The sequence below is a fragment of the Stegodyphus dumicola genome, chromosome 1 (assembly GCF_044657685.1).
Source record: "Stegodyphus dumicola isolate Sdum_Otavi_A_Nest chromosome 1, ASM4465768v1".
In the NCBI taxonomy this organism is placed as follows: domain Eukaryota; kingdom Metazoa; phylum Arthropoda; class Arachnida; order Araneae; family Eresidae; genus Stegodyphus; species Stegodyphus dumicola.
In genome coordinates this window covers 70762495-70775184 of record NC_140768.1, presented here as the reverse complement: position 1 = coordinate 70775184, position 12690 = coordinate 70762495, and the positions used below count along the sequence as shown (strand labels likewise).

Below are 12690 nucleotides of genomic sequence, written 5' to 3'. Positions count from 1 at the left end.
ATATACTGCACCTAAAGTAAAGAATGTTACATCTTTAGTGGCTATTTATTACACAGGACGCTGTATTAATCCACATGACACTTTATTATGTACTAGACACATTACACTCTACATAAAAGCTTACAAATACACACATACAACTCCAACGATTGGCACTTGCAGGCTGTCCACGTTCTCAATCGCTTCGCGTGCTACGCAGTGCTTGGTACATGTCAGCTCTAAGTTCAATTACAATTAAGTTCTTGAGGCACCACATCCCTCCCCCTTTAGCACAAGTTCAGTCTATCTGGGGGACATCGAATTCTACTGGACCCCGGATGCCAAGGTTGTTACACAGGTAGTTTCTTTGGTAACCTAGTTGTATCAGTGACAGGTCTGGTGGATGAAATGTCAGGTAAAACCTTGGGCTCAGAAGACAACACAGACATCTATCAGGTGGCTATTATCTTTGGATGGTTCTAGAACTCCACTCCACTGGAATTATAGTTCCAACACACATCTGGTTGACATGTTGTCGCCATAGCTGGCCATCTACATTTATAGTGTAATGAAGATGTCCATCCTTGGATTGGACTGTTCCAAATCTCCATCGCCTATCACCTCGGCGATGATTTATTACTGCCATTTTGTCACCAACCCCAAATCCTCAATTTCCATACTCGTAGGTTCCTTTTCGAACTCTATCTTCCGCCTTCCTTTTCAGATCTGGTCTCGAATACATTCTTGTTCCAGTTTCCCTCTTTAGCATTAGCATTGCAGAGTTCTGTAGAGTAGTTAAGTATGGAGCTTTTCTATATTGCATTAAAAATGCACCGAGTTTTTGTCTCAAATTTCCTAAATAATTTTGCATAGTTCTTAACACGTTTCCTGCCAGACCGTTTTTTGAAGACTTCCCGTTCAGGCCGCGAGGGGCGTATGCGCCTCACTCTTTACATTTGTATTATGTATAGTTTAACATGCATAACACAACAAAACAATAAATTTATTTTTCTAGAAATTAGTTTAACAAATACCTGGCTGAACATTACTATGCCAAGCAAGTTGCATCTTCACATATAATTTTTTTTATCGTACGTATATCAGTTTTAAATATAACATTTTAGTTAAATTCAAGTTTGTATGCAATTACAAAGGGATGTTACGATGAACTTTATTAAAACATGGCAAACATAAGTGTGGTTTATCCACACAACTATCGCAGAATGTTGTAACTTTTACAGTACAGTTTCTTGCCGATTGGGAACCCAAATTTTTAACATTTCTTTCGTAACAAATTTTACAGTGCCTTCTTATCGAATTAAAGTGGCCTTCCTCGTCATCAGAATCATCACTAGAAAAACTGTTACTGTGTGATGCCATATCTTCTTATAAGGAGTAATTATTGTAAAATTTGGAAAAGGTCTGAAGAAGAAAAGACAGGAAAAATTGCAACCATTTTTAAATGCAAAATATCCGAATTTATAACACTGAAATAATATGTACATACCATATTTCCTTCGTCTAACACACTGAACTATAAATCCATCCCAGCTTCAGTGAAGCAGTAAGTAGTATATCAACGACACACGAATAAATGACTGATCGAAATACAAGGAATGCAGTTGAAACAAGTTACGGAGGAAAAAAATTGCCCATCACGCCGCATGGGGCGTATACGCCCCACGATTAAATGAGGGCATCAGCAGTAGTATTAAGATGCCCATAATTGACTGCATAATGAATTTTTTAAAAATTCTTTATTTTACAATGATAATACCAAATGGCTTGAACGGAAAGTTTAGTGTGTGCGCCCCACGCGGCAGGGAACGTGTTAAGCATTGTTTTACTGTAAACACATACGCTTTCAGCCTGCCCGTTACTTGTTTTGAAAGTTGAGCTGGATCTTATAGGTAGGCTTCTGGCCATTTTGAATGAGCATCAAAGATTATCAAAAACATATACTGAAAAAATAGGTTCTGCTTAATCAATGGGAATATATTCGTTGGACCACACGGGCACTCCCAATGAACCTTTAAATTCGGAGGATCTATTTTATGTTTTGCACATTCAGCACAATTTTCGGAAGTATTTCCAATATTCTTATCTATACCATTTATAAACACGTAAGATCTAGCAATTGCTTTCATCTTTACAGTCCCTAAGTGTCCGTGGTGCAACTCTTTCAAAAATTTCTCACAGTATCATTATGGAATACAAACATACTGACCATACAGTATACAGCCATCTTAGAGACTGTACTCCATGTGTCTTTCTTTCAATTCACCACCGCTTTGAAGCATTCATAGCAGAGGACTGAGTTCTGCATCAATTTAAGTTTCTTTAGCCAAATCTCTGGCAGTGACTAGAAAAGTTTCAACCTACTGTAATTGAAAAATAGTCACATCATCGTGAATAGACAGTTGTTCTGAATTTGTTAGTAATTGTGATAGAAAGTCAGCATTACCATGCTCGTTTGTTTTATAGTAAATAATGTTGACTGCATGAGTTTTTACAATAGTTGTATTTTGTCTTTAATTAATTACAATTATTCATATTTCTTAACATAATAACCAGATCCAATCAGCATAGATGCCGATTCTCCAAGCTTTTCGACACATCTTCTAATCTCACAATAGATAATTAAACCTACTAGTTTTTTTCATTTTTAGCTTTGACTAGTGAAAGTGTTTTTCAAGAATAAAATTAAATTGTGCATATAAAATGCAAACTTCATCCCAACATTCCTTGTGATATTTATCATACTTTTTCACACTAAATTTTTATCTGAATTTTTTTAATTCTATCATTAACATTTGTGAGACTTAATATGAGATTCAACCAAATGTTTAGTTATTAAATATTTGTATTTACTTTTGTTTTACATTAATATGTAAAGTCAGTAGGTCTGTTTTGGAGCAAGAAACATAAACAACATTCAATATGAATAATTTTATTTTTGTTATATTTAAATGTACTTTGATAAATTAAAGCTTTTGTTCCTTACTCAGAATTTTTTCAGTATGAAAGCTTAAGAAAATTACAAAATGAAGTTAACCAAAGAACTTAAAATTTAGAATATGTAATTAAATATTAATGTATTTTACACCAGAAACTTATTATAAATAGTTCAATAAACTGTATAATGTGTTATAAAGTGAATTTTAATCAATTTTGAATTCTGTTAAAAATGATGCCACTGCACACCACGAATGTCTTCCAGAAATTCCGATTTTTTGTAGGTGAACCTCCCGATTTTTATATTTAAAGGTTGTGAGCTCTGAGTTATGAAGCTTTTGAATGTAGTGCTCATTTTTATTAATATAGCCTATCTGAAGCCCCTAAAAAGGCAATCTGGTCTAACAAAGGATCAATAGTACAGTGTTTCTTATAAATGCAGAATGATTAATACAACAGGGTTCGTAGCGGTCCTTATTTATTAATAAGTCCTTATATTTGAAAATAAAATATAAAGGCCCTTATAAGTGCTTACTTTTTCTTTAAAGCCGTTATTTTTTGTTTTTAGTGCTTATTTTTTGCTTTTAGTGCTTTTTTTTAATGAACGCGCTATTTTTCCTCGTACCAAAGCTGAAACTAAATAAACAACTTTTCTTCCTAATATGGAATGTCAGAGATACTCCCGGAAATAGCTTTTTCCCCTTTCTCTGCATTAACATAACCTTTGGTGTGCACGAAGAGTACAGACAGGTAGGTGCCCGTCGTTCTATTGGTCAAAGAATTGCGAAAGCAGTAGAAAATTCCTGTACATTCGGCATTCTTTTCCTCCCACCCAAATACTACACACATTTGAATTTCTATCAAGATCTCAATAATTTGCATTCTCGTTCCGCTTGATCAGTTCATATTCGTGTTTATTATGATCGTTATGCTTATATTATGAGCATATGTATGAATATTTATAATAACATAATTGCAGTAACTGCTGAAGTATAGTAAACTTCCAAAAATGGTTGTGTTTTAACACAGATTAGCTTTCTAAGGAATAATATTCGGAATGGCATAAATAAAGGGAAAGTAATCGAATAGTCAAAATAATTTCATTTTTTTGGCCAATACATTATACAGTACGAAGATTGGGAGGTTCTCTCATTTCTCCGCAAAATCTCGAATATTGATACTGGTACAGTTCGCTGCAAAACAAGCAATGGACCTTTTTTTTTTTTTTTTTTTTTTTTTTTTTTTTTTTTTTTTTTGTCGTTTACCAATCTAGATTGAATAGGACTAAAAGTTCTGTGGTCTACCAACCCAAGCGAAGAATGATTCTATTCCGTAAATTTAGCGCCGTGTGTTGAAAATTAGAATGAAACACACCCCAGTTACTTACTTCTTTATTCTCCCAATACCGGCAGCTTTTGGTTCTGATTGCATAATACCACATAGAGAAGAATTACGGCGCACGTATTGCGCAATAACGTTTGCAATATTTTGCAGAGATAATTAATTTTGATGTTCTGTCTGAGATTTGTTTGTGAACATTTAAAAGAGTTTTACTGTGCGTCCTAAGCAGAATGTTTTTCAGTTCCATTGGTTTATTTTTATATAATGCACATATCAAAGTGTCAAAAGCACTTATTTAGTGGAAAAATCTAAAGAGTGGCTACAGTCTACCCCCCCTCCACTCCTCTTTTTCAAGTTACGCTCGACTCTCCGAATATTCGCCAATATCCAAGTATGCGGTTTAGTTAAGCTTTTGCTGTTAAAGGATGACTGCATGAAGAAAATTTCTGTCTTCTGATTTCAGAAATGTTCCTCTTTTTTACTTAAATTACTTTGCTTGCAATGTCTGTAAGGGAAAACTGATATACAATGAAAATTTAGAAAATGTTCAGAATTTAGATTTAAATTATTTAAATATCAATATGAGTGGAAAAATAAATTGTATTTATTATTAGGTTCAAAGCGAATACAATAAATATGCCTTATAATTATTTTTCTATATTTTGAACTGAAATTTCATCATTGAATCTTGTAATATAGTTTAGTTCTGCATAGTTTTTTTTTTCTCTCATTGTAAACTACTTCTGTAAATTGAACTGTTATTTAAAATTTAAAAAAAAAAAAAAAAAAAAAGAGTAATTATTTTCCATTGTTGAGGTAATGCTTATTCTCTTTTGAAAGATACTGCATTTCTCATATTTTAAATTACAAGTCTAATTTTTAAGGTTATGCAGTTGTGTATAATGTAATTAGACATGTGCTTATATTTTTTCTTAAAATGTGCTTGAAAAGTGCTTATAGGTGCTTATTTTTTTGACTAAAATGTGGCTATGAACCCTGTACAAGTATACCAAGATTTCATGTCTTAAACTGTCACTCTGTTCAATAATTCAAACTATGTGTTGCTGTTTCTACAAATATTCATTAATAGTCATTTGGCTTTGTGTTTGTTGAATATGAGAATTGCATATAGGAATATATTAAGAATGTCTGAGCAAAATAAAAGGACTGCCAGTGACTGACTTTTCTAGTCTCTACCTCCTTTCTTTTGAGTTTTAAATTACAACCTCTCTTATCTGTTGCTGAGTTGTGTGAAAATGCCGTTACTAGTCTGCTACTAACTGTGCCACATGTAGGCATTGTTAATAACCCTCAGTGTTCACAATTTGTTTACACTGCAACATTTTTAGTTTTAACTGTACTATTAATTTCTTATTTTCAGCTCTATTTTAACCTTTGGAGATTTCCACAAAGAGATCAAGATGCAAGAGATGGCGCTAATATTAACAAATGCAGATATAAATCTTCATCTGTACTTTAAAAACAAGTTAATTAAAATAAAGAAATATCCGTAACAATATTCTGTGAATCCTATAGGGCTAGATTGTGAAATGTGCATGTCTTAAACAAAAGATTTCAAAATTTCTTGTAAATAGATAAATTGTTTCTTGTTGAAATAAATTAAAAGAGAAAAAAAGTTTTGAAAAGTATCAGAATTAGATCATTATCAGATTGCAACGAAAGGCTAAGGGTTGATAAGGAAAGTAATGAAAGTTTGTGAATGAATTTGCATACTTAGTTGCAAAGAGAAACTTATGTTAATAGCATATTTTATTTGTATGAATCAGCTGTATATTTGTGCATATGGTCTCAGGAATTCCCACAAAATGCTAGCTGCATTGGAATAATATTTGAAAAGGGTTATTCAGCCCTCTTTTCCAATTGCCATGCTCATTTCAATATGGCAAATTTATTTTAATGATCTGAATCCTTTGTTCCTGGATTGCTAGTGCCAGTACTTACTGATTAAGGAGGTGATGATGAAGATATATACTCTAAAAATACATATGGTCCGGCAGAAATTCTTCTGACCCTGATGAATTTTGAGATGCAGATACAGATTTAGGTTTATATTACAACATTATTTTTAGCTTTTTGATTCATATTAGAGTATGAAACAATGTAAACTTTATTTAGTAGCACTGATAAATGTATTCCTTCCTATTTTCAATTTTTTCTCTACATTTGATGTGATATATAAATATGTATGTATGGAATGAACTAGTGACATTAGTCGTTGGACATAGGATTTCCTTTACAAGTTGATTTCTGTTTTCAATCATTTTCTGTGGTTTGTCTGTGACCAGATTTTTTAAGAGTTACAATTTGTATTTACGTGAGCATGCTTATATCGATATATTCATTTAATATGAATGAAAATTATGCTTCAATGCTTGTGTGAATTTCAGATATTGATAATCCATAAAAAAGTATTTTTCAAAATTCAATATATTTAATGCACAATTTTTTTTTTAATTGGATTTCGAAAAAAAAAAAAAAAAAAGTTTTAGCATAGATGTATTTGAAAAAAAAAAATGTTTTAAAAACAGTATTTTTTTATTTGAAATGATATTTCATTTTTTCTCTAAGTGCACTCTAAATTTGTATATATGCTCTAGTAATGTAGTTAAGGTATTTTATTTTAATTCTATTTTTTGTTAGGTGTAGAACGTCTTAATTTCACCGCTTAGAAAAACAAAACTTTCTGTAGCCTAGAAAATTTCCTATGCATAGTAACTGAACAAAAAAATAAAATTTCCTATTGCTAGTTATGTACATTCAATGTTTCTGTGTTTGCGGAAAGAAAATCGGAATAATTGCACTCAGACTTCATGAACAAAAAATAATAAACAAAGTGTGTGTGGAGCAGGGAGAGACTATTTAGAAGCTCTATAAATAAATTGATAAATAAATATAAGTCAAAGCACCATTTTTATTAAAAAATAGATGGTTTCATTTTAATTTAATATGCATATAAATTTAGAATTTTAAAGCAATCTGTTTACCTGTAGTTGTTTGAAAGTGGATATGAAGAGGCTGACTCTTGGTGACAAGCGCCAATGGCCAGCCTGGTGATTCTTGGTGCTCACTTCATTTCAATTTAAAAATTTATCTGAATTTACTTTTCTACCTCTTACTGGTGACTTATTAGTTCATCTAACAGTGATCGTCAACCTGTAGGTCAGTGATGGCCAACATCCTTAGCAAGCACTACTGTGCTTGAATTTAATTTTAATTTACATATGTATACCTCATACCGATGACATAAATATTGATATCTGTGATTCTGTGACATTCAGCCTGATTAGTGGCTTTAATGAGCACCGACGTATTCGATTTAATTTAACTAAGTTCATCACTATGCTACCACAAGCGACTATCAACTTACTGGTAACCTGTGGTCAACACTCTGGATGGTCACGTTCAATTTAATTTTATTTTAATATTATACTTAAATGTTCTAATTTTAAATATTTATAATTTCTAATGTATCCAATTAATAGATAATATTTATTAATAAATGATGTGTCTATATTCTCCCATATATAATATACCTAATACAGATTATTTGGGTCTAAATTCTCTGGACTCTTATTATAAATTATATATTTATTTTTTTTTAATGTCTCTTGTAGGAATTGTCAATTCTGTGCTATCTTATAATGCATGGATTCCTCTTAGTCGTGTGACATACTGTGTGTATCTTTTCCATCCCACTGTGATGAGCTGGTTTTTCTTATCACAGAAAGTACCTGTCTATTTTACCCATGCAAATATGGTATGAGTACATTCTTGTTTATCTTATGCTGCAGACAAACTTAATTGAACATTGTCTTACTTTGAGTGCAAACACATATATTAAAATGAGTTTCATTTATATAAGAGAGTAAGATTTAAATGTTCAGAATTTTTTTTTTAAAAAACTTTGAAACTTTTTTCAACTTTGAAATTTTACAAAATTTTGTGAGTTTGATTTTTTGCCCTACGCACATGTAAAGTGCACATGCACACGTAACAGATAATTAAAGCAAGATCAATTTCTTAACAGTCTGCTTGTATTCCATCATTGTATTTTCTCTTCACTTTGTATTTGTGACCTTTTCCTTTACAGTATTCAGCTGTTTTACTCTTTAAAAATTAAAAAAATTACTCTTGTGATTTGAACATAATAAAAATAAATGACAAATTAAATTATTTAAAACAAGGTAACAATACTTTATTGAGTCTGTAGTTGATGCTGCTACCAAGTTAAATGCGTTTTTAATTAAAAGAAATCATAAAGTATGATTAAGAACTATTTTCCATTGAAAATTATCATGTTATTTAACTTTGATATTTCATTTTTATTAGATTTCTAAATTCCTTATAAAAATAAATAAGGAAGTGGAAAATAGAAAACAGACCCACTCATTATTTTTGGTTGCCAGGTTATAACTAATTCAAGAATGTAGTGGCAGAATGAAAATTGTATGTTCAATCCCTCTATCCAGTCAGGGAAAAAGAAGTTGATCTGTTGTAGTGCTTTCATTGTTACTTAGATTTTATAGTCAAATATCTTCACCCTGCTAGTTAATAAGATTTAAAAGTTTATTCCATTATTAGTACTCAAACTAAATAATTCTAAATTGCATTTTGAGCTTTTATTGGGGAAAGGGGATATTTACATGTTTCAGTCTACTGCTAGATTTCAGGCAAAGTAATTAAATTTTTTAAGATGTGAATTTCCAAGTATCCAGAAGTTTTGTCATATTTTGGGTATCATCATAGTTTTGCCCATTTTATCATTTGCAGCTTTATAATTGGCACGCACTGCCTTTTCTAGATATTTTGGAAGTTTTGGTAACTAAGACTGATATTCTTCTTTCTGTCTATAGAAACTGGAAGATTTTTCTAATAATATTTTTCCTCATTCTGCTTATCTTTGGAAGGCTAAGGCAGTACTTAAAATCAAATGTATTATCACATCAGGCCATTTATATGTATAGCTTTTCTTCTTTCTCTAGGCTACATTTTCTTTTTTGTCAACTGTTTCAGATAAATTAGAATATGTGTATAATTTAAATGACATTTTAAAAACAGTTTTTACATTATTAAGTTACTTTATTCTCACTTTTGTGCTGAAGTTTAATATAACACTAATGTTTTTAACATATACTCTGCATTTACTTTTCTAGCTTTCTGCCATTTAAAATATATAATCTTGCAAAATTTGAATTAGATGAGAGTTCTTGTAGTTGAAATAATTCATGTTTAACAATTTTTCTTTTTTCCCTTTCCCTTTATTTTAATCATGTTTAAAGAGAAATTGTTCATCATATAATTTTATAAAGCTTATGTAGCATTCATTTTTGTTTTTCAGGTTGTATATTACCTTGCTTTTCTCTTTATATCATATGGAATTGGTTTTCTCATCAGTGTTACATTTGAAGCTCCTATTATTAATCTGGAAAAATTATTACGAGACAAATGATCTTTTGATTTAAAATGCAAAATAATATTACTAAATGATTGATTTCTGTTTTGAAAAGTAAAAGCAATTATTTTCAATTTGGTTTCTGCTGAGCTATGCACATTTGAACTACAAAGAAATGCAATTACTACAAAGAACTATAAAAAAAGTGTGAAAAGTGAATTATGCTTCACTGTTACTTAATAAATCAGATCTACCCTTTCAGTGTCTCTCTTTGCATGTAAAGAGAACTTTTCTTTTTAAAGTCATATCAGTATGGTGCTCTATTAATTTCATTTAGAAGATGCTGTAAAGCCCATTTTAAGATACTACATTCAATTAATAAGTTTACTTGTTAATGTTATATATACATAATGTTATATTCTGTACTTTATTTAAAAAATAAATAAATATTATTTTTCTTTTGTTGCATTTATTAAGCTGCTTTGCAGTACATTTAAGATTAACACATTTGCTGCCATCTGAGAGAATGCAGGTAGCAGACTAAATTAACTTGCCTAATAGGAGATAACTCATTATTGACCACCTTGTCCTTACCTGAATCACTGAGTCACCTATACCTTACCTGAATCACTGAGTATGAGCATTGCTGTAGCAAGTACATGCAATGTTTAGATGTTTGATGTACTAGAAAGCATTGAATAATGTACTTGGTATACTGAAATGCATAATTTATTTCTCAAAATGTAAATACACTAACTAAACATTGGATTGTAAAATGTTCTATTTATTTATTCACTTGAGAAATTTTATAAACAGACTTCTCAAATTCTTGTTCAGTGGCTCATGTAAGAATGATGGGAAATAACATATTGCATGTGCAGAAGCTCTGTGTGAATGTGCAGAATGAGTGAGTATTCGTTATCTAGTTCTGAGCTATTTTGTAGTTGCCACAGTAAATACAAATATTATTTCATATATCAACTATGAGTGTACTTGTTTGAATTTATTTTCAGTAAAAAGCAATCTGTTATATCTAAGTAATAAAACAACAGGAAATAATTTGAAAGCAGAAAAAGTGAAATAGAATCTTGGCATGGGTAAATGGATGTACTACACTGGTGTGCAAAAGTTAAGGACGAAGTCGAAAAATTAGCATATCAGCTGAATGAAGAGGCACAACGGACAGAAAGACCAATCAGGAGATTAAGTAAGGTGATGTACGGTAGCACATGCGCAGATATGCAGGTATACGTAATGGGGGAGTGCCTGAGTAGTATAAAGCATGTTGTCAGTGTAAAATCAGTATTTCTGGCAAAGAGATTGCACGGCGTATAGCAGTTAAAATCACATCGAGTTGCTGCCTCAGCGAGAAATGGCGAATAATCAATCTGTTAGACGACATCTGGATGCTTTTACCTGAGGTCGAATCCTTGGGAAGTTGGAGGAAGGCCGCAGTATGACAAGTGTGGCTGCAGAGTTCGGAATTGCTCACAGCATTGTTTCATGACTTTGGAGACAATTTCAAACTACAGGAACAGCTATCCGGGGGTTTAGTAGTGGTCGTCCACGAGGAACCACACCCGCAGATGACCGGTATATATCCTTACAGGCCAGAAGAAACAGGCGGCAGACAGCGGGAGAAATCGCTAGACACACGACACAGGCGACTGGACGACCGATATCGCGTTTTACCGTGGCCAGAAGACTGCACAGTGGTGGTCTGTTTGCACGACGCCCTGTACGGTGTGTACCTCTAATGCCTGCCCATCGGAGAAGGCGTTCTCTGTGGTGCCGGGAACACCGGAATTGGAGAGACAATGAATGGGGACGAGTACTCTTTACAGATGAGAGCAGATTCAATCTGAGTAGCGATTCTCATCGCATACTCATCTGGAGAGAGTGGGGAAGCCGCAATCATCCCTCGAACATCATTGAAAGGGACAGGTATGAAGGTTGTGGTGTTCTCGTTTGGGGAGGCATCATGCTTGGTAGTCGTACAGACCTTCACATCTTCGATGCAGGTTCAGTGAATGGGACCCATTATTGTAACGAGATTCTTCTTCCATATGTGCGTCTTTTTAGAGGCGCTATGGGTCTGCAGTTCCTTTTCATGGACGACAATGCACCATGTCATCGCACAGTAGCTGCCGAACAGCTCTTAGAGAGTGAGGATATTGAACGTATGGATTGGCACGGCACGATCTCCGGATCTCAATCCCATCGAGCATGTATGGGATTTTCTAGGCAGATGCTTGGCAGCTCGTACTTTACCACCAGTAACGATTCCAGAGCTTTGATTGGCGCTGCAAGACGAATGGGCAGCAATGCCTCAACAACTCATTGACACCCTCATTCTCAGCATGGACAGATGCTGTGAAACCTGCTTAGCAGTCAGGGGAGATCATATCCCCTATTAAAGACCGGATGTTTCTTGCTGAACACCCATCACAGGGATGTTTCAGCCTTCAGTCGCATTGCGCTCCATGCTACTTTTTCAATAAAGCTTCTTTTTATCTCTCTGATTTCTCTTTTAGTAAGTGTTGCTTACATTACTCATGTCCTTACGTATTGGGGATCTTACGGTATTAAATGTGTTGATTTGGAAAGTTTTTGTACAAAGTTATATTGAAAAAACCGTCTCGTCCTTAATTTTTGCACACCAGTGTATATTATAGGGTCAGTCCATAAGTTCATGTACATTAAGAGTATGCGTGGAATTCACTATGATGCATTTACTAAAACAATAAAATTTTGAACTTGTTGAAACTTGTCATCGTTTGAATAAATATTATTCAATTCATCACCAATTTTCGAAAATATCGAACGCATTTTAGTACCCATAGAAGATGAATATAGATAATCAGTACAAACATGCTGTGCTACATTTTTTATTTTTGTGTGGTGAATCTGGCAGGTTAGCAGCGATAAAAATTAATAGTGTACATGGTGAACACACTATTAGTGTAAGGACTGCAAAGAAATGGTTTAAAAATTTAAAGTTG

General features: G+C 32.8%; 1 protein-coding gene across 3 annotated transcripts in view; it reads left to right on the top strand.

Annotated features, from left to right (window-relative positions):
* The window catches only part of LOC118189845 (nose resistant to fluoxetine protein 6-like), a 60482-nt gene extending 50337 nt beyond the window's left edge, over window positions 1-10145 (top strand). For all 3 annotated transcript variants that reach the window (XM_035360525.2, XM_035360528.2, XM_035360527.2), the window contains exons 14-15: window positions 7911-8053; window positions 9635-10145. In XM_035360525.2, coding sequence (XP_035216416.1) covers window positions 7911-8053; window positions 9635-9745 — 254 coding nt within the window. In that variant the 3' untranslated portion in view covers window positions 9746-10145. The remainder of the gene's footprint in view (window positions 1-7910; window positions 8054-9634) is intronic.
* Window positions 10146-12690: the final 2545 nt, after the last annotated feature.